The 24,020-nt window shown below is 38.8% G+C and overlaps 1 protein-coding gene across 2 annotated transcripts in view; it reads right to left on the bottom strand.

Moving 5' to 3' along the window:
• The window catches only part of LRRC36 (leucine rich repeat containing 36), a 57,183-nt gene that overhangs the window by 17,222 nt on the left and 15,941 nt on the right, over positions 1-24,020 (bottom strand). Inside the window, exons 2-7 of one of the 2 annotated variants that reach the window (XM_028501940.2) lie at positions 23,838-23,965; positions 20,965-21,157; positions 20,095-20,191; positions 12,311-12,399; positions 2,326-2,453; positions 711-762 (exon numbers count right to left, since the gene is read on the bottom strand). In XM_028501940.2, the coding sequence (XP_028357741.1) occupies positions 711-762; positions 2,326-2,453; positions 12,311-12,399; positions 20,095-20,191; positions 20,965-21,157; positions 23,838-23,965 (687 nt within the window). The remainder of the gene's footprint in view (positions 1-710; positions 763-2,325; positions 2,454-12,310; positions 12,400-20,094; positions 20,192-20,964; positions 21,158-23,837; positions 23,966-24,020) is intronic. The other variant, XM_028501941.2, reaches the window with a different exon arrangement.

Below are 24,020 nucleotides of genomic sequence, written 5' to 3'. Positions count from 1 at the left end.
AATACCCTTTATCAATGATGATGAAATAGAGGCATTTTCAGACAACAAAAAATGGAGCAGTTCATCATCAGTAGACCCATACTAAAGGAAATTCTACAAAATGTACTATAAGCTAGAAGAAAATGGTCTCAGAAGGGAAATCTGAGATGAAAGAAAGAAATGAAGAGCAAACAAAGTAGATAAATTGAAATGAACATTGACTGTATAAATTATCTTGTGGGTTTTAAAAAATATAGAGAATTAAAATCCATAACAGTATACATAAATCAGGAAGAATTAAATGAGTAAAGTACTTTAAGGTGTTTGAATTATCCAAAAGTTAAGGTATTGAATAATTTTTAAATTGTATAAGAACACATATTGTAGTTTGGGAAATAATACTAAAGTGTAGTAACTGAATAATTTACAGACTAGTAGAGGGAAAAATGGATGAATAAAAAAACAAATCCAAAGATGGCAGGAAAGATAAGAAAAAGAAACAAGGAATAGTCAACCAAACAAAAGTCAAGGACAAAGGAAGTCGGAATATCCATTCCTCAGCCAGAAATGTTTTTATGGGTTGCTAAACATTGAGGGCAGCCCCTCACAATAGCAGAAAAGACTTAGTTGATCACATAGGGCTCCAGGGCTGAGACATGTCCAAAATCCCATCACATCTAGATTTTCTTTGATTAATGTGGCAAAAAATACCCGGTGAACAAAATATTTACCATCTTCCTGGTGATTATCACTTGGCACCTCCCTTCTTGCCACTTCCTGCATCTAAAAAAAGTTTGAAAGTTTAGGAGAAGGTGAGCTACCACACCTGCGATTCAGAATACTTTTCTATTAGTGAGCAAGTCCAATCCTTGCAAGCTAGGGGAACGGACCTTCAAGCAAAGGTCCAGTTTTAAGCCTATTTTAAACTGTCACAATACAAACAGTTTCCAGAGTTGCTTTGGAGTATGTAAGGAGACTTGAAAATACAAAAAATATCCTTAGATGGTAAAGGACATACCAGTGAAATAGTATATTTTTCCTGCTTAGATAACTCAGAATAGAAGTTAGATGGGACTACCCTTTCCACCTTTGTTTTTCTTTTAAGAACTCCCATACTGTTTACCTTCTGGTAAAGCCGATTATCAATGCTAGGAGCTGCTGGGAGTTTTAATTGGCTGAAAAGTAATCTGAGGCACAACTGATACAAAATAGGAAGCCCAGTCACCTAGGGTATGATTTTTCAAAACTCATCATAAAATATTTAGTATATTTTTGGTAGTTATGCAGAGAAAGAAATCCCTCTTATTATTTCTTAATGAAAAGTATACACAGAAAGCTATTTAATTTTTTTTCCTTTCATTCAAGAAGTAATTTCAAAAAAGTTGGGTATGTTTATCTAAAAAGAGCTATTTAACTTTAAATGTATATTGGAATATTTTTTATCACATTTTCCTTTAAATCAATACAAAGACATTAAAAATGGTAACTGAGATAGTTTCCAAGTCACCCAAGTAGAATTTCTAAAAACAAGAAACCAGGTAAATGCCACTGTCTTTTTATAAGATAAAGGCATATACTCAATCTAAACAAATACTAACTTTTTTACTCATCACTGTTCATTACTCAAATTGTGGATTGATCAGAGTTTTTGCTTCCTTTTTTTTTCTTTTTCTGGTTATTTCCAGCCATTGCATTGCTCCTAATATATTTTAAAATGTAGACAAAGAAGCTGAATATAAAGAAGTAAATTCTGTATTATATTCACTCTTACAAATAAGTCTTATATAATGGTTATATACTCATTCAATTTTTTCACTAAAATCTTATTTAAAAAATTTCCCCAACTTGTATGATTTCTACCTCCCCATTGTCCAAAACTACTATGCTATTTTTGCCTGATTCTTTTTTTTTTGTTCCAGTGAAAGGTAGCTTTGGGAAAGTCATCCCTGAGATAGAAGATTTGGTAATTAAAAGACAGAGTAGAAAAATGTAAAAAGCAAGGTAATAGGAGATGGAAACATTGGGTAGAGAGGAGACATTTAAAAACCAGCCAAAAATTCTAACAGTTGCATCCCTGTTGAGAGCCAAAATGCTTGGCATAAAATGTGCTGAAGCTATACATATAAGTATACTACATTGATAATGGGTAGTGGGGGAAAAGGGAAAGGGGAGACTGAACTAATGCAGAAGGTCCTATGTTCCTCTCCTGCCTTTTCTTTTAAAGGTCTAAAATGCCTTATCAAAAAAGTACTATTAGATCTTCAGAAAACTAATTTTAGAGTCCACTGAAGTACTAGTATAATTACTGAATAGTCGGCAGATTCAGAAGGAAAGTGAATACATTACCGTGTCCCCAGAGGAAAAAGGTTCTAATTTAGTATCTGGTATACCGTTGCATTGGGTTGCAGAAGTGCTCATTAGGGAATCCTTTATTTCCCGGTTGGGGAAGGGAATAAACAGTCCTTTGTTTGAGTCTGTGTTGAAAGAAAAGGCATACAATGGAGCACTCACAGATGTCAAAGGCAACATGTCTAATGGAAAGATACTAAAAAGGAAGTCACAAGATTGAGAGCTAGTTCTGGTGACACTACTTGGAAACTGTATACTCGGGCAATTTGCTTAACCTCTCTCAATCTCTTACCTCGCTTGTAAAACAGTGCTGATAAAACCTAACCTGCCTATCTCTTAGGGTTGAGGTGAGGTTAAAACAAGATAATGGGTCTGAAATGGCTTCAAAAGTTATGAAGTGCTCAATAGAAATTAAGAAGGCAAATGTTACACACATTTCCTAAGTGAATAAAACAAGAAACTTTGAGACCAATTCAACAATCCCCAGCTAGAGGGAGATGGCTAGGAACAGACTCCCGATATCACATACGTTCAGGGCTCTCATCAGCAGTCTGCTGATTTGTCATTTCAAACCAGCCTCTTTCTGCCTTGATTTCCTCATTTGGAAAAGAAAAAGACTAATCAGGACCTTTACATAGAGAAGAATGTTAAATGCTTAGGTCTCCCAGTATTTTTTTTAACCTATAATTAGAGAAACAACTTTAAAATTAAAAAGAAAAAACAAACAAAAATTTTATTTTACTCCTGGCCGCTCTGGAAACTTATTTAAAAAGAGCTAGTTAGGCCCTGATGTGGCTCAGGCTCAGTCCTTGTCAAGGAGCGTATGAGAGGCAACCAACCGATGTTTCTCTCCTCCCCTTTCTCCCTCCCTTCCCCTTTTTCTAAAGTCAATCAGCATGTCCTTCGGTGAGTACTTAAAAAAAAAAAGCTAGTTAGGATTTCTATTCAGTTATAACACTTGTACAAAACTCTATGCACAGTCTTGATAAATGCTTATTCATTGTAGAATTCTGGGATTTGGGGTCTTCTGCAAGAATGTGGGTGAAAACAGAAGTATATGGTTTAGGGAGGTTTTGTCCATAGCAGGACTGTGTAAGAATTACGATAGCTTCAAAGACTTGGGCCTTACGCAAACATGTGGTATTCTGCTAGTTCTCATCTGCAGGCCCTGGCAACAGAAAGCTACTAGAAACCAGGACAACTGAGAAAACAGAGTGAATAAAGCCAGTCTTTTGACAATCCGTCCTTGGTCTATTTGGGGCTCTAAAATGCTTCCTATTCCTGCGTTGCCTCCTGGGACTGACATGTCTTGTGACTACAACACTGACTGTTTAGTTGTCTATGGGGCACTATTCCACTATTGTACTTGACCTAACTACTTTTCTCAAAGTGACATAAGCTCTCAAAGCTCATGTTCTCTGGTTTCTATAGTAGTAATAACACAGGGGGAAAAAACAAGGTGAAACAGAAATTGCTGGTTTTAACCTGATTCTTAGTGAAAAATGAGAATGGTTACTAAGCTATGACTTTGGGCCTAGGGTTCCTCTTACTCTTTTCCACAGAATTACACTTATATCCCAGGTGTTCAAGGCATTGCTCCATCTTGGTTTTCTTCCTACCACACTCTTCTCTAGATTCACAGGTTCTTTGTCTTGCAACCTTCCTCTTGGTTCAAGCAAATCGCCCAACGTCCAAACTCTTTGCTGAATGTTATCATACCTTCTCTTTGGTTTTAGCTGTCACCTAAACTTGAATGATTCTAAATCTAAATCTATTAACTATGATCTCTCCTTTTATGTCTAAGCCTAAGTTTCTTGAACTGCCCCCACCGAAGCGTGCCCCATAGACAACTAAACAGTTAGTATTTTCTAAACCAAACTCTTTATCTTCCCTTCCAGACCCACTTCTGCTGACAGCCCTCACCTCTACCCCTTACCTGCATCTTAGAATTGCCATTATTGCCCACCCAATCCTCCAAGATACAGAGTTGTTCTTGGACTCATCTCAAATCTCAAGTACCAAGTTCTACAGAACCACGTTTTGTGTGTGTGTGTGGAGAGGGAATCTTTCTTTTAATAGAGATATAATTCATATATCATACAATTTACCCTTTTACAGTATGCAATTCAGTGATTTTTAGTGTATTCACAAAGTTATACAACCATCATTACTATCTCATTTCATCACCCCACAAGAAACCCAGTTAGCTGTCACTTCAATTCTCTCCTCCCCATCAGCTCCTGTCAACAAACAGTATTTTCTGATCAGTGGATTTGATATTCTGGACATCTCATGTAAATGGAGTAATACAATATTTGACCTTTCATTCCCAGCTTCTGTCACTTAACATGATGCTTTCGAGATGCACATTGTCTCTACCATGCATCAGTACTTCGCACCTGTTTAGGCTGAATAAGATGGCTTATATGGATAAATTGTATTTTGTTTGTCGATTCATTAGTTGATGGGATTTTGTTGGCCATAATGCTGCTTCATTCCTGCACATATCTTGGTGTGGACATGTATTTTCATTTCTCTTGGGTATATATCTAAGAGTGGAGTTGCTGGGTCAAATGGCAACTCTACATTTAACCTTTTGAAAAACTGTTTTCCAAAGAAGCTATACTGTACCATTTTATTTCCCTACCAAAATATGTGAGGGTTCCAATTTCTCCACATCTTTCCCATCCACATCTTTGCCATCACTTGTTATCTTTGCCATCACTTGTTATCTGTCCTTTGATTCTAGCCATCTTAGTGGCTATAAATTGTCTCCTCCTGTGGTTTCGCTGTGCAATTTCCTGATGGCTAGTGATGTTGAGCATCTTTCTTGTGCTTGTTGGCTAGTTGCATATGTTCTTTTGAGAATGGCTATTTAATCCTTTGCCCATTTTCTAATTGGGTTATTTGTCTTTTGTTATTGAGTTGTACGAATTCTTTGAGTGGATACTAGACCCTTGTCAGATATGAGATTTGCAAATATTTTCTCTCATTCGGTAAATTGTCTTTTTACTCTCTTGATAATGTCCTTTGAAGCACAAACGTTTTTAATTTTTATGAAGTCTAATTCATCTATTTTTCCTTTGGTTTTTAGGCTTTTGGTGTCATAGCCAAGATATAGGCTCACTCCTAAAAGAAAAACTGCCTCTTCTGCATTGTAGCTAAGTGTGCCATTTACCACAATTGGGAAAAATCAGGAAAAAGAAGCAATTTGCATCTGAGACTGGCTTTTTTTCTTGACTTATACTTCAATTTACTTTCTTCTTTTTCTTCAGCTGTAAAAGATATCCAGAACTTAATCCCAAAGCAAATGTAATTATGACATTGTTGTCTATTCCAGGTTTTACACTCACATAACCAATGTGATAAACCATAATTCAATATATTTTTACCACTGAAAATTATTTGATATTTTGTAACGACCAGAGAAATGGCTTTACAAGCTGCTACAGGAGCAAATAACCCACAGCTGGCTACTTCAGCTACGAGTAGTCATAGTTGGATGAAGCCCCACTTCACACTTTTGGCCAAAAACCTTGTAATCTATGTGAGGTTTGAAACAGAGGTGCCCTGCCCAGATCCCTTCCACGGAAGGACCTGTTGTTCTGCAGAGTCTGCCTCCTGGTGTCACACCCTTCCACAGGTGGTCCACGTCCGGTGACTGAGTGAGGCCCCCCTCATTTGCCTGGTGTGGGACATTCCGACAGGCAGTCCCCACTCTGCTCTCTCTCTGCTCAACCTCCTTCCTCTGTTTCCTTTGGTGCTGATCTCTAATAAACATCTTGTCCCCTAGATTCTACTGAGACAAATTTTTAAGAGCAGAACTAGTCTAGCACTAGTCTGCAAAATAAATGAAGCCTTGAGCCACTTCCTTTCGTTTGTTAATCCCAATGAAAGCAACTGAATCTCTGGCTTTTAAAATTAATATATGATAACCATTGCAGATATGATAATCATGAAAGGAAATCAGTGGTTTTTTCTCCTACCATAAACAGACTGCCGGTAACCTTAGTAACCTTGTATTTTTCCCTCTTAAATATCTGATATGTTTTTTTATTCAGAAGTTCAACTCTTCTGAAGTTTGGACTCCGTGGCAAAACACTGCAGGTAAAAATACTTAAGGTTTCATCTCCAGGTTTTCTTCTCATTCCTTAAGGACTTCATCAATCTGTGCTTCCTCATTTGCATTCACACTGCTATTATGGCCCTATGTCAGGCAGGTCTTCGCGGTCTCCCGCTCAGACTACTGCCTGCAGTTGCTGCCCATCTAAGTACACCTAGCTTGATTTATCTCTATAAATCATATAGTTAACCATGCCTTTCATATAAGACATCTTTGTTACCCATTTTCAAGAGAATAAAATAAAAACGGTTACTAAAAGAGGTTTTGCACTTGCGTTAAGCACTTTCACTCCAGCCACAAACTGAGTCAATTTCCTAATCTGTCAACACCTGTATTTGCTGCTGCTGTTCTCACTGCATTGAATGATCAACTCTGCCCACTGAATTCTATTTGAATGCCCAATTTAAATGTCTCCTCTTCCGTGAAACCTTTTTCTAGTATAAACTGCTATTGCCTCTCCCCCATATTTGTTGTTGTTGTTTGTTTTTTAATCTCTGCAACAATCTCAGCCTCACTTGTACCTAATCAGCTGTGATAAATCTCTGGATTGAGAGTATCTGAAGACCTGACTTCCTGAATTGTTTCCTGAATTGCTTTCATTTCTATTGTGGCAGAGGTTGCCTTTATCCACCTCTAAAGAACGCCCTCCAACCCTTTTACAAGAGTTCTAGACTGCCAACATTTGGATTTCTACATGAGAGAAATCCAGGTGTTGGGTTTCTTCTATCTTGTTTAAGCCACTATTTTTGGGAGCTCTCCGCTATTCCCAGCCTGATTTTTATTCAATTAAAACACCACCATGGCTAAACCAGAAGACAAGAATCAACACGTTGACATGGGATGGATTTCCATGAATTATAAAAAAGACAATGACACATCTGCTAGACTCAGGAATGAGCCTCTGAGGGTGACTGTGGTAAATTTTTCTTTGTTATTTTTATATAAGATATTCATTAGATCAGGATCTTTTAGATGTGATTCCATTTAAAGACAAAAGAAATTGGCTAAAAGAGTAAGCAGGACCCCTTTCAACTTACAAAGTATATGTGTACTGTATACATAGACCTACAGAATAAATGTAAATTATTTTCAATAAGGTATTCACTGCTCTCCAATAATCTGACCTTTTCTATACAACACACACCTTCTACCCAAACCACCTCATCACTCAACTGTCTCCATGACTGCTATGTTCGTTAGCACTTCCCACACTGTTCACGCTAATCCCACAGCCCATGCCCCTCTCCCTTCAGGCCATCCCAGTGCTCTACAGCCCTTAAGGGCTGATGACTTTGTTTCCACATCTGCCACAAAATCTGTCTTCCCTCTGCTTCTAACTTAGCACACTCTGAGGTTCTATAGTATGAGCCCATCTATATCAGTGTTTCTTAAATTCAATATTCTCATAACCCCTGAGAACATGAATCCAGTTTTAGAACCTTCAGTTTAAGAGACTCAGTATATAAAATGTATTTTAAAAAGCAGGTTATATTGGGTGACAGTTTGCAGTTTCTTACAAAACTAAACACTTGGATAAAAGGAGTTGAAAACTTGTGTACACACAAGCACTTGCACACGGATGTTTATAACAGCTTCTTTCATAACTGCCAAGACTTGAAAGCAACCAAGATGTCCTTCAGGAGGCGAATGAATAAATGTGGTATAACCAGACAATGAAACATTATTAATCACTAAAAAAGAAAGGACTTGTCAAGCCACGAAAAGACATGGAGAAACCGTAAATGCACATTGCTAAGTAAAAGAAGCTATCTAAAAAGGCTACACACTGTATGATTCCAACTATATGACATTCTGGAAAAGGCAAAACAATGGAGACAAGAAAATATGGTGGAGAAGGAAGCACTCTGTATCTGCCTCCCATCTAGGCAATCATTTTGCTGGCAGAATCTGTCTAATATAATTATTTGGGGATTCTGAAGCCTACTGAAGGCTTGCATCTTCCAAAGAAAGGCTTAGAAAGTAAATTATGTTAACTCTGGTCAATTTTAGCTCTTAGCACAGTGGCAACCACGCATGCCCCAGCCCTCACAAAAGAATAAAACTGGACCCTTACCTAACACCATACCCAAAAATTAACTTCGAATGGATCAAAGTCCTAACTGTATGACCTAAAACTATGAAACTCGTAAGAAAAAGAGCAAATGCTTCTTCATGACACTGGATTTGGCAATGTCTTGGATGTGACAGCAAAAGGCAAATGACTGAAAAAAATTGGACTTCATTAAAATTGTTATGCATCTAAAAACAATATCCACAGAGTAAAAAGTCATTTTCTATTTCCAGAGTATATGAACCAGAAGTTATGTGGGTTTATGAAAAAAAAATTTTTTTGGTTGAAGCAATTTAAAATTTCACTAAAAAGGATGGATTTGAGTTGGGTCATAAAGAAAGGGTAGGATTTTGATTAAAGCATTCCAAGCAGAAAGGACAGCATTAGTTCAGGGGCAGCGGAGGGAGAAAGGGAGAACTAAATGAGGAAGAGGGAGTGGTTTGGTTTGATTGAAACATTGGACACTGTAGTTAAGAAACAGAAGAAGATAAGGTTACAGGGTAGGCCAAAGAGAGAAACTGCAGCCAGAGTTTAGGGGAGGCTTGTATATCAGATTAACGAGTCTTAATTTAGTAGGTGAGTGGGAGCCATGGAAGTTTTGGAGCAGGCAAGTAAGTACGAGTACCACAGCTGAGTTTTAAGAAAAATTAATCTGACAGGAAAGTACAAAATACCCTGAAGGAAGAAGAGACTGGGCAGTAGCATGATGTAATTCATGGTTAAGTGGACTTTGATGATGGATGGACCAGAGTTTGCATCTTAGCTCTGCCACTTACTGTATAACTAGAGCAAGTTATTTCACCTCCTTGTGTCTCAGTTTCCTCATCTTTTAAATCAAGGATAATTATAATCACCTTTGAGGCTGTTGTGAGGATTAAATGAGATAATGCACAGGGCCTGGCCCAGCATTTACACTCAGCAAATGACAGCTACTAAGCACAGCTGTTAAGAGACTATTAGGAAAGGGAAAGAAAGGACTGTCAATTGTGGATCGTACTACAGAGTATGAACATTCGCCTGTACTTTAGGGGAGAAAACAACATCAACCCCTAAGATTCTGAGCCTGACTAATAGGAAAGTGGTGGCAACACTGATTCTGAAGACTTAACTGATGAGACCCTAGATCACAGGTAGCAAACACAAGGCCTGTGGGCTGAATCCAGCCCTCCACCTTGTTTTACCTGGCCTAGCACCTTGTTTCTGCCCAGCGGCAGTGCCGAGCTCCTTGCCCCTAGTTAAGGAGTAGTTACATTTACACAGTCCTAAAATTACCTTCGGCTCTTTGAAGACAACTGAAAGGCTGATGTGGCCCCCAGGGAAAATGAGTTTGACACCCCTGCCCTAGATGCTGTTTAGAGCTAGAGGAATGGGGTTCACCTGGTTTTTTAACATGTTTAGCTTCAGGGGCTGGAAAGTTATCCAGTGGTGATTTCAAGTATATATTACTAGTTGGTCAATAGAAATGGGGGACTGGTGCAGAGAGATTGATATAGTTTGTTAAGGCTAGACCAGTATATTTAAGAGTCATAGGGAGGAAATAAAGCAAGCTGTGGAAATAGAGGAACTCAATAAGGACAAGGAATAGAGAAAGAAGACAGTCTAAAGACATAGCTTAGCAATACTTATTTCAGGGGTGTGGGGAAAGAGAGGAACCTCTGAAAGAGACAAAGATTACATGGCTAGGAAAGTAAGATGAGGATCCAAGACAGTGGAGTTTCCCTGCCTATTCTAAACGATTGGTGGGAAAGCACTGTTTTGAAAGGAGCTAGTGAGAACTGTTCTCCAAAATGTTTTCTCCTAGCTTGTGGCAGGACCATTAACATGATAAACACGTTAGTCATATTGAATTACCCACAGTACTTACAGGCAAAACTCCCCAGGGATCTAGCTCAAACAGAACTCTCAGTGGAAAGCAAAGCTCTTTAACGTTTCAAAATAGCAAAATAAATTTTATATTAAAAAAAAAACAACCCAGGCAACAGCTGGAGCTTCTTAGAACCTTTAGAAATGGGCCCTGTGTCTTGTAAAGCTGTTTGTTCCCAAGTAGAGATTATGTACTTTAAAGCATCTTAATTCATGGAGTGAATCCCTGTGTGTGGTAATGATGTAATATGATGCAAGTGAAATTTAATTCAGCTCACACAAAAAGGCAAATTATGTTTCACTGTATCTTTGTCTTTCTGGAAGTGGATATATAAATGCTTGTACCTAGAAAAGAGAGGAAGGTTGTATGCCAAATTAACTGGTATCCTTTTTAGGGAAAATGTTTATGAGTGATTAAAATATTGTTCTTCATGCTTTTCAATATTTTCCAAAATTATTATGATTTCATCAATTCTTGAATACTAAAGATGCTATTTAAAATAAAATAAAGATGCCCTGGCCAGGTGGCTCAGTTGGTTGGAGTGTTGTTTCATACACCGAAAGGTTACAGGTTTGATTCCTGGTTGGGGCACATACCTAGGTTGCAGATTCAGTCCCCAGTCAGAGCACATACAGGAGATAATCAATCGATGGATCTCTCTCTCTCTCTCCCCCTTCCTCTTTCTCTAAGATCAATAAACATATCCTCAGGTGAGGGTTGAAAAAAATTAAAATGAAATAAAGAAATGCATGGTCCATGACCTATGTGCATTGAGTCTTCCAAAAAAGGAAAATAAAAATCATACCTCACTATGGCTTATTTTACCATGTAATACTATAAAAATGACTTGTCAATAAATGTCCACATAGATAGATAAGTCAGGAAAATAAACGACTATATGTTATAAACTGAAAATCCTTAAGGTCTAAACTACACAGTCAATCTACTCAATTTATTGGTGGGATTTTAGGATTGACTTTTAACGTCTGTATATAATCCAATAGATCCGTCAGAGGGACAGAGGCCTCCACATGGAAGAAAGTTTTCTCAAGTCAAAAAGGACATCTGACAAGTACCAGGTTAACCCATAAGGGTTTAGCCCTGGCTGGCATAGCTCAGTGGGTTGAGCGCGGGCTGGGAACCAAAGTGTCCCAGGTTTGATTCCCAGCCAGGGTACATTCCTGGGTTGCAGGCCATAACCCCCAGCAACTGCACATTGATGTCTCTCTCTCTCTCTCCCTCCCTTCCCTCTCTAAAAATAAATAAATAAAATATAAAAAAAAGAAAAGAAAAGTGGTCAACACACACACACACACACACGAGCTAGAACTTGTGTAACATTTAAAAAAAAAAACAACAAAAAACCATAAGGGTCCACAGCATGCAATTTCTCCAATGGAAAGCTTTCTCCTAGCCTGTGGCACTAGCATCAATGTGGCATAACCATTGTAATATTAGATTGTCAACAATGCTTACAGGTAACACTCCCTAGGAACACAGCACAAACACAGATTCTACAGCTGCAAAGGGTCCAGATGGAGAAGCCCAGAAGGCCCAGCGTGTGAGGTGCACTGATGGCAGATGAGTCATGAATCTCTGGCTAATGTATCAATCACCTTAACAATGTAAAGGGGTCCGTGGGGGACTAGCAATGCAACTTTCAGGATGTACTAATGATGTAAAGTGATATAAATGAAATTGAACTCTGAGTACAGCTTGTGCTTTGATTGGTCCTGGCTTGGGTTCGCTCAATAAGTAGGGCTCTCCTGGCAGTGAGAGAAAGGAAAAACACAGCCAGTAAATCTTGTGTAGCCTTTAAATCTATGTTATTTCTCAACTATTTTGTCTTCATTCTACCCAAGATTCACCACAAAAGCTGAAACAACTAATGTTTTAATCATTTGTGATTAGAGAGAAAACTTACCAGTTTCAATCCTGTTATCAACATTTGTACTGACTTTTGATGTACAGCTTGCATCTGTCACACAGTTTTTCATTGTCTTCTCCCTGGAGCTGCCACGTAGAATAATTGATTTAAAACTCAGAAGAAGGTTTCTGAGATTACCAATAAATGCTATTTAGAAAACACTAATTCATGATGGTCCACATTTTAAAATGCTCTAGAACATATTAATTTCATAAAAATTTCAGTTAAAGCCATTTTAATTTTTAAATTTTATTTATTTTAAGATTTAAAATTTATTTTTAGAGAGAAGGGAAGGGAAGGAGAGAGGGAGAGAAACATCAATGTGTGGTTGCCTCTTGCACACCCCCTACTGGGGATCTGGCCTGCAACCCAGGTGTGTGCCCTGACTGGGAATTGAACCAATGATCCTTTGGTTCCCAGGCTAGCACTCAATCCACTGAGCCACATTAGCTAGGGCTAAAGCCATTTTTAAAGTCATATTTTACTGGGAACATGATAGAAAACAACATTTATAGCTCAGCCTTTCAAGTATGAAAGCCAGAAAATTCAGAATTTACACACACTGTTTTCTTAATGCAAACTTAGGTCTGAATGATTTTGAGGGAATAAAATATTTTCTTTTGAATTAAAAAGCTCAAAACACAGAAAGGAAGGTTCCGTTGCCAAGAATTATAGTGGAGAAAACTATAGCCATTAATTAGAAAAACACACAAGAAAGGCAAGTAAGTGTTTGCACTTCACTAATGTACTACAATTAAAGTGAGAAGTACAGTAAGTAGGCAACCTTGACAATGAGGCAGGCACTTCACACCCACCATTTGATCATAAAAGCTCTCCTGATCTAGTATCCCCATTTTATGGGTTGGGAGAACTGGGACTCAGAAAGGCTTAAATTTTTTTTTCACCCAAGGTTAGAGAGCTTATAAGATAATACTGGGCATTTGAGTAACATTTTACCTCTGGTTTTGCAGTCATTATATGGTAACTAAACAGAAATATCATGGCACTAATTATTTGCCTTACTAGAAAGTTTATTGATTTATGTATTAATTCATCTCTGTGTCTCTATAGTAAGCAGTGTACCCCAATGCATTTAAAATTGAAATTACTCCCTGGCTGGTGTGGTTCACTGGATGAACATCAGCTTGCGAACTGAAAGGTCACTGGTTCGATTCCTGGTCAGGGCAAATGCCTGGTTTACAGGCCAGGTCCCCACTTGGGAGCTTATGAGAGGCAACTGATTGCAGGCTGGGTTCCCAGTTGGAATATGAGAGGCTACCTAGTGATGAATTCAATATTTCTCTCCCTTTCCTTCTCTTTCCTTACCACTCTCTCTAAAATAAATAAATACATAAATTAATTAATTTAAAATCTTTAAAAAATAAAAAATTACTTTATAAAATACATGTATACAAATGATTTTTACAACAACTTTCTCACTTATTTATTTTTAGAGAGAGGGGAAGGGAGGGGGAAGAGAGGGAGAGAAACACTGATAAGTTGCCTCCCGCAGGCCACCAAGTGGGGACCCAGCCTGCAACCTAGGCATGTGCCCTGAGCAGGAATCAAACTAGTGACCTTAAGTTCTGCAGGACAACAACCAACCAACTGAGCTACACTCAGTTGCTCAGGGCTATACAAACAATTTTTAAGAGACATTCTATTTCTTTCTACTGAAGGATGAATTTTACTCTATATAAATTAACCTCAATAAACCTGACTTTGAAAATAGGTGACTAAAAAAAAAATAAGGAACTAAGGATGCTCTCTGAGGGTTACATTATTAAACATATAACGAATTCAGAGCACAGATAGGCAAAGTCACTAGAAAAGAGAAGGATCTCAAGCCAACAGGTACTGACTTCATTCATTCATCATTCAACAGATTATTTCTTAGCACCTTATATGTATTGGACACTGTTATAGGCACTAGGGATACTGCATAAACAAGAAAAGCAAGGTCATTGTTCTCATGGAGCTTATGTTATAGTGGAGAAAAAAGCAATAAAAAAGCAAATAAATAAAAAACTCATTCTAGGAAAGACTATTTAATGGTGTGGGGATATGTTCATGATATTGTATTTAAAATAGTTATGTAGGGGAAGCAAATTACTATAAAATAAATATATTTTAAAATAATTTTATCACTATATTATATAGCATATATTATATATATTATTATATGCAGACACACACACATAACATACCTAAGACTAAAAGGATATTTACCATAATATAATTGGTGTTTATTTCTAAGTAGTGGGATTATGAGTTACTATTTTATTCTTGTATTCTTTCTGTACATTTTGAAATTTACAACATTATGTGTGCATTACTTTTATCTTCAGAAAAAAATACTAAAGATAAATCTGCATGCTATCCATAGGTACACAAAAGTTTGGACGAATGTATACTAAACATTGCTAGTAGATAACTCCTGGTAACAGAATATGGAGTGATTTTGACTTTTTTCACTGTACTTTTCTGTATTATTTAAATTGTTGTAAATGACTTCTAATTTTCAAAAATTATAGCCAATTTTTTTTTAAATTTTATTCATCCATTTTTAGGGAGGGAAGGGAGGGGGAAAGAGAGAGAGAGAGAAAGAGAGAGAGAGAGAGAGAGAGAGAAACATCAATGTAATCAATGTATGGTTGCTGGGGGTTATGGCCTGCAACCCAGGAATGTACCCTGGCTGGGAATCGAACCTGGGACACTTTAGTTCCCAGCCCGAGCTCAATCCACTGAGCTACGCCAGCCAGGGCGCCAATTTTTAAATATATATATTTATTATGTTATTATAGTTGGCCTGATTTTTCCCCCTTTGGCCCCTTCCACCCAGCACACCCACAATCCCTCAGGCAATCCTCACACCAATGTTCATGTCCATGGGTCACGCATATAAGTTCTTTGGCTACTCCATTTCCTATACTATACTTTACATCCCCATGGCTATTCTGTAACTGCCTATTTGTACTTCTTAATCCCCTCACCTCTTCACCCATCCCCCCACACCCCCCTCCCATCTTTTGCTTTTCAGGTTCAATTGTTGACAGATAGATATTTTTTGCCATTTTATTGTTCATAGTTTTGATCTTATTTTTCTCAAGTAAGTCCCTTTAACATTTCATATAATAATGGTTTGGTGATGATGAACTCCTTTAATTTTTTCTTGTTTGGGAAGCTCTTTATCTGCCCTTTGATTCTAAATGATAGTTTTGCTGGGTACAGCAATCTTGGCTGTAGGTTCTCACTTTTCATGACTTTGAATATTTATTTTTTAAATATATTTTATTGATTATGCTATTACAGTTGTCCTATTTCCCCCTTCACTCCCCTCCACCCTGTACACCCACTCCCACCCACATTTCCCCCCTTCAGTTCATGTCCATGTGTCATAAGTTCTTTAGCTTCTACATTCCCCATACTATTCTTGCCCTCCTCCTGTCTATTTTCTACCTACCATCTATGCTACTTATTCTCTGTACCTTTTCCTATTCTCTCTTCCTCCCACTCCCTTATTGCTAACCCTCCATGTGATCTCCCTTTCTGTGGTTCTGTTCCTGTTCTAGTTGTTTGCTTAGTTTCTTTTGGTTTTGTTTTAGGTGTGGTTGTTAATAATTGTGAGTTTGCTGTCCTTTTACCATACATGTTTTTTTTTTCTTTTTTTAGATAAGTCCCTTTAACATTTCATAAAATAAGGGCTTGGTGATGATGAACTCCTTTAATTTGACCTTATCTGAGAAGCACTTTATCTGCCCTCCCATTCTAAATGAAAGCTTTGCTGGATAGAGCAATCTTGGATGTAGCTCCTTGCCTTTCATGACTTGGAATATTTCTTTCCAGCCCCTTCTTGCCTGTAAGGTCTCTTTTGAGAAATCAGCTGACAGTCTGATGGGAACTCCTTTGTAGGTTACTGTCTCCTTATCTCTTGCTGCTTCTAGGATTCTCTCCTTCATTTTTACCTTGGCTAATGTAATTATGATGTACCTTGGTGCGTTCCTTCTTGGTTCCAACTTCTTTGGGGCTCTCTGAGCTTCCTGGACTTCCTGGAAGTCTATTTCCTTTGCCAGAATGGGGAAGTTCTCCTTTATTATTTGTTCAAATAAGTTTTCAATTTTTGGCTCTCCCTCTTCTCCTTCTGGTACCCCTATAATTTGGATGTTGGAACATTTAAAGATGTCCTGGAGGTTTCTAAGCTTCTCCTCATTTTTTTAAATTCTTATTTCTCTATTCTTTCCTGTTTGGTTGTTTTTTTCTTCCTTCTGGTCCATGCTATTGTTTTCAGTCCCAGTTTCCTTCCCATCACTATCGGTTCTCTGTGCATTTTCCTTCATTTCTCTTATCATAGCCAGCATTTGTTCATCTAATTTGTGGCCAAAATCAACCAACTTTGTGAGCATCCTGATCACCAGTGTTTTGAACTGTACATCTGATAGGTTGGCTATCTCTCGGTCGCTTAAAATGATGGATTCTGGGGTTTTGATTTGTTCTTTTGTTTGAGCCATCTCTCTCTCTCTTTTTGGGGGGTGGGGGTGGGGGCTGGTTGCACCTGTTACAGTAAGGGGCAGAGCCTTAGGTGTTCACCAGGGTTGGGCACCCCAGTCGCTGGGTTGTGACATTGTATGTGGGGGTGGGGTCGAGAGGGAACAAAGGTGGTTGCTCCATTCTCCATAGGACCTCAGTCCCCTCTGCTGCTTCCCCCAAGCAAACTGGGCCCTACTGGTGCCAATTCCCATGTAGGTGGGCTTATGCTCGCTGTGGGACCCTCCAAGGACTTCCCCTGTGAGGCTGGGTGTCTCTCCGTGTGCCTCAATTCCCACAGGTGACCTCAATTAGCGTCCCGAGGCTCTATTTCCCAGCATTGTAATCCTGGGTTGTGTGCACTGCCTTGCTTTACAATCACCGCCTCACTGGGTTTGCCAGTTGCTGGTTGCCACCCCTGGGCCGGGGTCTGCCAGCTGCCGCCTGCATACTCAGGGTCCACCTGCTGTGATCTTGTGTGCCCCAGATGCCTTACATGACCGGTCCCACCGCTCTCTGCTTTCTGAGCTGCAACCCACGCCTGGCTGCTCGTCTCTGCCCCTCCTACCAGTCTGGATGCACTAGTCTAATTCAACCTCTTGGTTGTCTGACTTCCATTCAGATCAATTTTCTGTCATTTCTGGATGTTATTATGTTTCTAAATTGTTGCTGTCCCTATTTTGGTTGTGCATGGAGGTACAGTACGTCTACCTATGCCTCCATCTTGGCTGGAAGTCCTCGACTTTGAATATTTCTTACCAATACTTTCTAGCCTGCAAAGTTTCTTTTGAGAAATCAGCTGACAGTCTTATGGGAACTCCCCTGTAGGTAACTAACTGCTTTTCTCTTGCTTTTTTAAAGATCCTCTCTTTATCTTTAACCTGTGGCATTTTAATTGTAATGTGTCTTGGAGTGGGCCTCTTTGCATCCATTTTGTTCCGGGACTCTCTGTGCTTCCTGGATTTGCATGTCTATTTTTTCGCCAAATTAGGGAAGTTTTCTTTCACCATCTTTTTCAAATAGATTTCCAATTTCTTGCTCTTTCTGTTCTTCTTCTGGCACTCCTATGAAGCAAACGTTGAACCTCTTGAAGTTGTCCTAGAAGCTGCTTATACTATCCTTCTTTGGATTGTTTTTCCTTCTTGTTCGGATTGGTTGTTTTTGCTTCCTTATGTTCCAAATCATTGATCTGATTCTTGGCTTCATCCACTCTACTGTTGTTTCCCTATAAATTGTTCTTTATTTCAATTAGTGTATCCCTTGTAACTGGCTGGATTTTTTTATGCTGTTGAGGTCCTTACTAAGTTCTTGACCATCATTATGACCAGTGTTTTGAACTCTGCATCTGATAGATTGCTTATCTCCATTTTGTTTAGCTCTTTTTCTGGAGTTTTGATCTGTTCTTTCATCTGGGCCATGTTTCTTTGTCTCCTCATTTTGACAGCCTCCCTGTGTTTGTTTCTATGTATTAGAGCTGCCTTGACTCTTGTGTCTTCGTAGTGTGGCCTAATGTAGTAGGTGTCCTGTAGGGTCCGGTAGCACAGCCTCCCCTATCAGCCAAGCTGGATACTCCAAGTGCACCCTTTATGTGAGCTAAGTACACCTGTATCTTATAGTTGAGCCTTGATTGCTATTGGCAAGTCAATGGGAGGGAATTACCCAGGTCAGTCAGCTGCAAAGACTGGCTGTGACCACCAACCTCTGCCCTCTGTGGAAGATCAGCTGTGCAAGGGTAGGGTGGTGGTGCTACAAAGTGGTCTGTAGCTGTCCAGTGGGTGGGTTGGCCGAGGTCAGCCCCATCTGTATTTTGCCTGGGGCCATGCTGCCTGAGCTATATAAAGCAATCTGAGATGGCTGCTGCTTGTACTGGGCTTGGAGATTCCCAGGTGAAGCCAAGCTGTGAATCTATGCTGGTTGCTGCTAGTGCCAGGCCTGGGGCTCACTGAGGCCAGCTGTTGCTTGTTTAAGAGGATTTAGGAAGTTGTGAAGCTTAAGCCAAGACCAGCCATTCATAAGGAAAAGAAGCTTGGGTGGGCCTATAAGTTGGGTGGGACAGAGTCTCTGGGGATCTCCAAGGCACGTCAAACAGTGTCAGCTAGGTTGATCGAGTCTCAGATATGGCACCAGCCTGCTGGCTGTGTGTGGGGAGGGTTCAGAAAAGGGACAATGGCCTCTGTTCGCCTTGTTGCCTGATACCTCAGTTTCTCCCTCTATGCCAGTGGTGCCTTTCAAACTCCTACTGTGGTGCTGGAGCTCAGAGGGAGTGAGTCTGAGTAGGTGAGTCCATGTGTGGGTACTTTAAGAACTGGTTGGGGCTCCAGCAACTTTATCCACTAACTCAATCCCCTCTGGTTTTTGCAGCCAGAAGTTGTAGGGACTTTTGTTCTTGGCTCTGGAACCCTAGACTGCTTGGCCTGGTGTGGGGCTGGGACTCCTTGCTCCCAAGATATCCCTCCCGAGTTTTTATCTACCACATGTGGGTGAGGGACCAGCCCGTTCCTTGTCTGCATTCCTCCTACCAGTCTGGATGGATGTGGTTACTTTAATTTCATAGTTGCCAGACTTCCATTCAACTCTATTTCCAATGGTTCTGAGTGATGGTTGTTCTATATTTAGTTGTAATTTTGATGTGGTTGTGCAAAAAGGTGAGCCATGTCTGCCTATACTGCCATCTCAACCAGAAGTCTTATAAAACCACTTTTTTTTAAAAAAGCATGTGTTTTGGAGTAGAAGATATAGTACCTTATTTTGATAGGATTTTAGTAACAAAGAATAGAAATTCTACCACTCAGATACTTTAGAACTTCAAGGTCTGACTACTTTCGGTTTTGTACAGAAATGCTTCCGTCATTATTCTTTAACAAATGTATTTCTAACAACCCTGCCTATGGTAACATAATCCTCCTAATTCAACAGGAAAAGACCAGGTACTGATTTATAACTCTACCAAGAAAGGTTTGTAAGCATTTGTGCAGATAGTAGTTATCTCACAGTATCTCTATCTATAAGCTTTCAACATAATTTTAGAGAATTTACAAATATATTCAAAACAGATCCAATAGCTTAAGAAAGCAAAAATGTTCCCACTGAGGGCCAGATTCTCATCCCAGATAAATCTCAATATGTTGGATAGATACTTCTATCTTGGATCTGTTTTGTGGAGATTTCTGCTGGAAAATGAAGAAAGTTAAGCAGGAATTCACTGTTCTATATGTCCAGATCCAAACTAAAAAACTTTTTGTACAGAATCTTCTTACCTTTTTTCCACCTCTAAAAGAAAATTTTCACTGTTGCCCAACTGACTAAAATGCAGCTTGGCAGCTTTTCTCTCACTCTCTCGTACGGCTCGGTCATCTGGAGGCAAAAACCGTGATCTGAGCATGTTTCTTTTTCAAAGTAGACAGTGGTGAGTCAAAAAATCATAATCACTGCGTAAAGACTAAAGACCAGTCTTTTGTTAGAGACAGGTCATAAAATAATGCTATTATGTTGTCACTGGAGCAAGCAGTAACTCCGGGAGACTGCACGGGTACCATAGCAACAACTGCCACATAGGTGTGACTAGCCCTGCAGTAGGGCTTGGGCAACAAATAACCTAAATGGCCCAATCTTAAAGCTGAAAGTTACACCGTTTCTGAGAGACTTCTCTTAGTTTCCCTACAATAACCTTCCCAGGAACATGTGAAATCAAATTTTATATCAATAAAGGTATACTCAACAATAACATTATAAAGAAATAGACTAGCTAATTTGAAGGAATATTTATTGTTCCTTGCCAATGCAGCCCCAAAGAGTTATATTTGTTTTCTACTGCTAATACAGTTACAAAGTTGAGGCATCTGGAAAAATAAATTTCGACCTGGAAACTTTTTGTTGGGGAGGAAATGGTGGTGAAACCATCAGCTGAAGAAAACTAAAGCTGGAAGTAACTGATAAAATCATAGATTGTCATTCAATAAACAATAAAAGGACTTGTCATACATCCTGCCAACAGAAGAGTTACATAAATATTGACTAATAAACAAATATATCCTGCCAGTGTACACTTTGAGCCAACATCAAAAAATTAATAGGCAGCTGGTTTAAAGTAAGATTCTGGGGCAAGTAACAGGGAACGAAGGTCTCACCCAGTTTCTCCAGAGTTTGTAGCGTGTACACAGCAAAAAGCCTATAATCTGTATCTTTCCTGACAACAGGATTGAGTCTCAAATCTAGTTCTTTGAGGAAGGATAAAGGCTGTAGGCGGGACACCTCCACTAATGAAGGAATGTTGTTATAATACAAATTCAGGTCTTGGAGTGAACATAAATACTGGATGCCCTGCAAGGAAAAGACCACATTATGAAGCTGCATGTTGATAAGGACTAGGAATCTCACAAATAAAGGTGGAAATATATCTATTACTTTCCATGTATAAACATGTAACCCAAGTCATCAATGAGAAAAGCAGGGTTGAAACTCTCTTATTCTGAGAATAAGAATACTACAGGGTTAATAATTCACAGATCTCATATATCTTCTCCTTTACAAAACCTGACATTCAAATAGCTGTGGTGAATTCTCTTCTTCTGTTGCTTCCCGATTCCTCTCCCAATCCAGTCCTTCCCTGTGGCAGCCAGGCCAAGTCCCTTTTGCCCTCCTCTCACTCTTGCCACAATCACACTCCTGACCCCAGAAACACCACAATTTACAACAGGAAGGGAGGTGGGCAAAAGAGATGGTTCTGGGGGAGAAGGTCAATGGACTACATGGGAAAATAAAACAATGCTATCTCCAGGTCTTTCCTCCTGGACAGGTCTAGAACCCCTCCTGTCCCTGTTTCAGAGTTACTGCCACCATATAAGCAAATTCTTCCTTCTTTAGTTCTTCTGTGGGTTTGGAAATCCTGCCCCTCCATTTATTGGGCAACAACAGAATCAGGACTAGGAAACTCAGAGAAAAAGCTACAATATTCCTCCTTTGCTGAAACCTATTACTGAAAATAATTGTTTAATGTTCATGTATTTGACTAGTTTGCTGCTTTTGTCCAACACTAAATTTCAGGACAATACTTCAAAACATGTATATAATATATATAATCACATACTTTCAGTAATAAAAATGCTTACCATAAAAGGAACTCTGTCATTGAGAATTATTTCAGAAAGTTAAAATTATTTTCTACCATGTATTTATAAAATAATGTTTTTATTCTTCTCCCACTTAAAATAGCCTTTTTCTCATTGCAGGTAATTTGGAAAACTCAAAGATATACACAAAACATTTACAGATAGAACCCTGTCTATACTCTGATGCATTTCTACAGCTTTTTCAATTCCATTAACTTCTATATTGTGAAAGAGATAGTGGTTAGAATACTTATCAGTGCCTCTGGCCACACTCTCAGAGAAATACACCATTAGGACTGTCTTTAAATGTGTCTAATGTCCCAGCTCAAGAAATCTTTTAATGTCTCTCAGTGTAAAAATCAAGGAAATGACTTCTTCTTTTACTTTTCCTAGTTGGCATGAATTCATATATTCTCCAAAGTTGCACTAGAAATAATATAAAACATATCTCCCCTGGGAAAACTAAGCAAAATGATTCAGAATTAATAGAGATTAATATATGTAGATAAATCGTAGATGCAAAAATATAGAAAACTAACATTGACTAGGTGCTTCCTATATGAAGCACTGCACCAGGAGTCTTATAAATGTTACATGTGACCACATATGCTAATCTGATCGATCTTCACAACAGTTTTATATCCATTTTACAGAAGTGGAAAGAAAGGGAGTATAAAAACAAATTATAGCATTGTTTACTCAATTATTTTAGCCTGAATAAGAACAAAAATACATGTGAAAAGAGAAGACTTAAGCAACTCTGAACTAATACTTTCTGACTCTGGTGGGCCCAATACACATGGCTGTTACCAAACAGTCTAAAACCCTAGGCCAACTTGGAGTTTCTGCTTTTAGAGTCCTAGCTGGAAATTTGTACTTCCTCTTTCAGGGCTCTTAATTTTAGACATTGACATTGGGTCTGGCTTGTGTTGTCGAATAAGTATCCCCTAGGAAGTACAAAATTGGCAGAATAATCCAGGAGATCATGAACTAATCCTACATAGCATCTCAGAGTTTTTCACCTTCTTTAGCCTTGCAAAGAAGGGCTTTATCAAGACAGGTACATAGCTGGGCAAAATGGGAACACGTGGCAGAAACACCATTTGGGGGTCTGCCACAAAGGAAACAACATTTGCATCTCTGTGTGCACATGCTTAGGTCCATCGAGCTCTTTTGTTGTGTTTAGTGTGTTTACTAATCTTCACACACTGCTCAATTTCCTGCACTGCCCTTTGCTCCACTGTTCCCTGACCTGGAAATTTTTGTTTTCAAGGCCACCATTTCCTCCTCTTCCTTGAAAAAACTCACAGTAACAACTTAGTCCAGTGTTTCTTCAAGTGTGTTCCACATACGAATGCCATCCCTGGGATATTTCCTGAGCCCACGTCAGACCCACTAACTCAGAATCTCCCTTGGAGTAGGGACTAAGAATCTATACTTTTATAAGTGCTCCTCATAATTTTTTCCCACAAATTAAAATGTGTACTATTGTTCTAGGTTGTGATAGTTTAATGTAGTTTTCCCTAGTACAAAAGGAATTTTCCCAATATTTTATAAAAACATTAAAAATTTCAAACATAGAACAAAGTTGAGAGAATTTTACAATGAATAATAAAATTTAGTTTAGAAACATGTAAAACGAAGATGCAATATTTCCCTAGCTGACATTATCTATCTCTTATTTCTTCCCATCAATAAATAAACAAACCCTGGCCAGTGTGGCTCTGCTGGTTGGAGCATCGTCCCATACACTGAGAGGCAACCAGTTGATGTTTCTCTTCCTCTCTCTCCCTTCCTTCCTCCTCTCTAAAATCAATACGCATGTCCTTGGATGAGGGATAAGTAAATAATTAAATAGGCTGAACTGGCTGATCAGTGAATGTAGAACTTACCTTCAGGCTAGTGATCAAATTTCTTGATAAATCTAAGGACCGGAGGTTTTTAAAATTTCTGAAGGCATCACCAATGGAATGGATTTTTCCAGCATAAGATCCCTGCAATGAAAGAGACTCCACCAATTCTGAAAAGAGATCATCAGTGGATATATTATGACCTCTGCTTGGGCGAAGAGCCGT

This window comes from Phyllostomus discolor, chromosome 12, assembly GCF_004126475.2.
Source record: "Phyllostomus discolor isolate MPI-MPIP mPhyDis1 chromosome 12, mPhyDis1.pri.v3, whole genome shotgun sequence".
Lineage (NCBI taxonomy): Eukaryota > Metazoa > Chordata > Mammalia > Chiroptera > Phyllostomidae > Phyllostomus > Phyllostomus discolor.
Note: the sequence above shows the minus strand (reverse complement) of the source record. Positions and strands in the feature narration are given on the sequence as shown.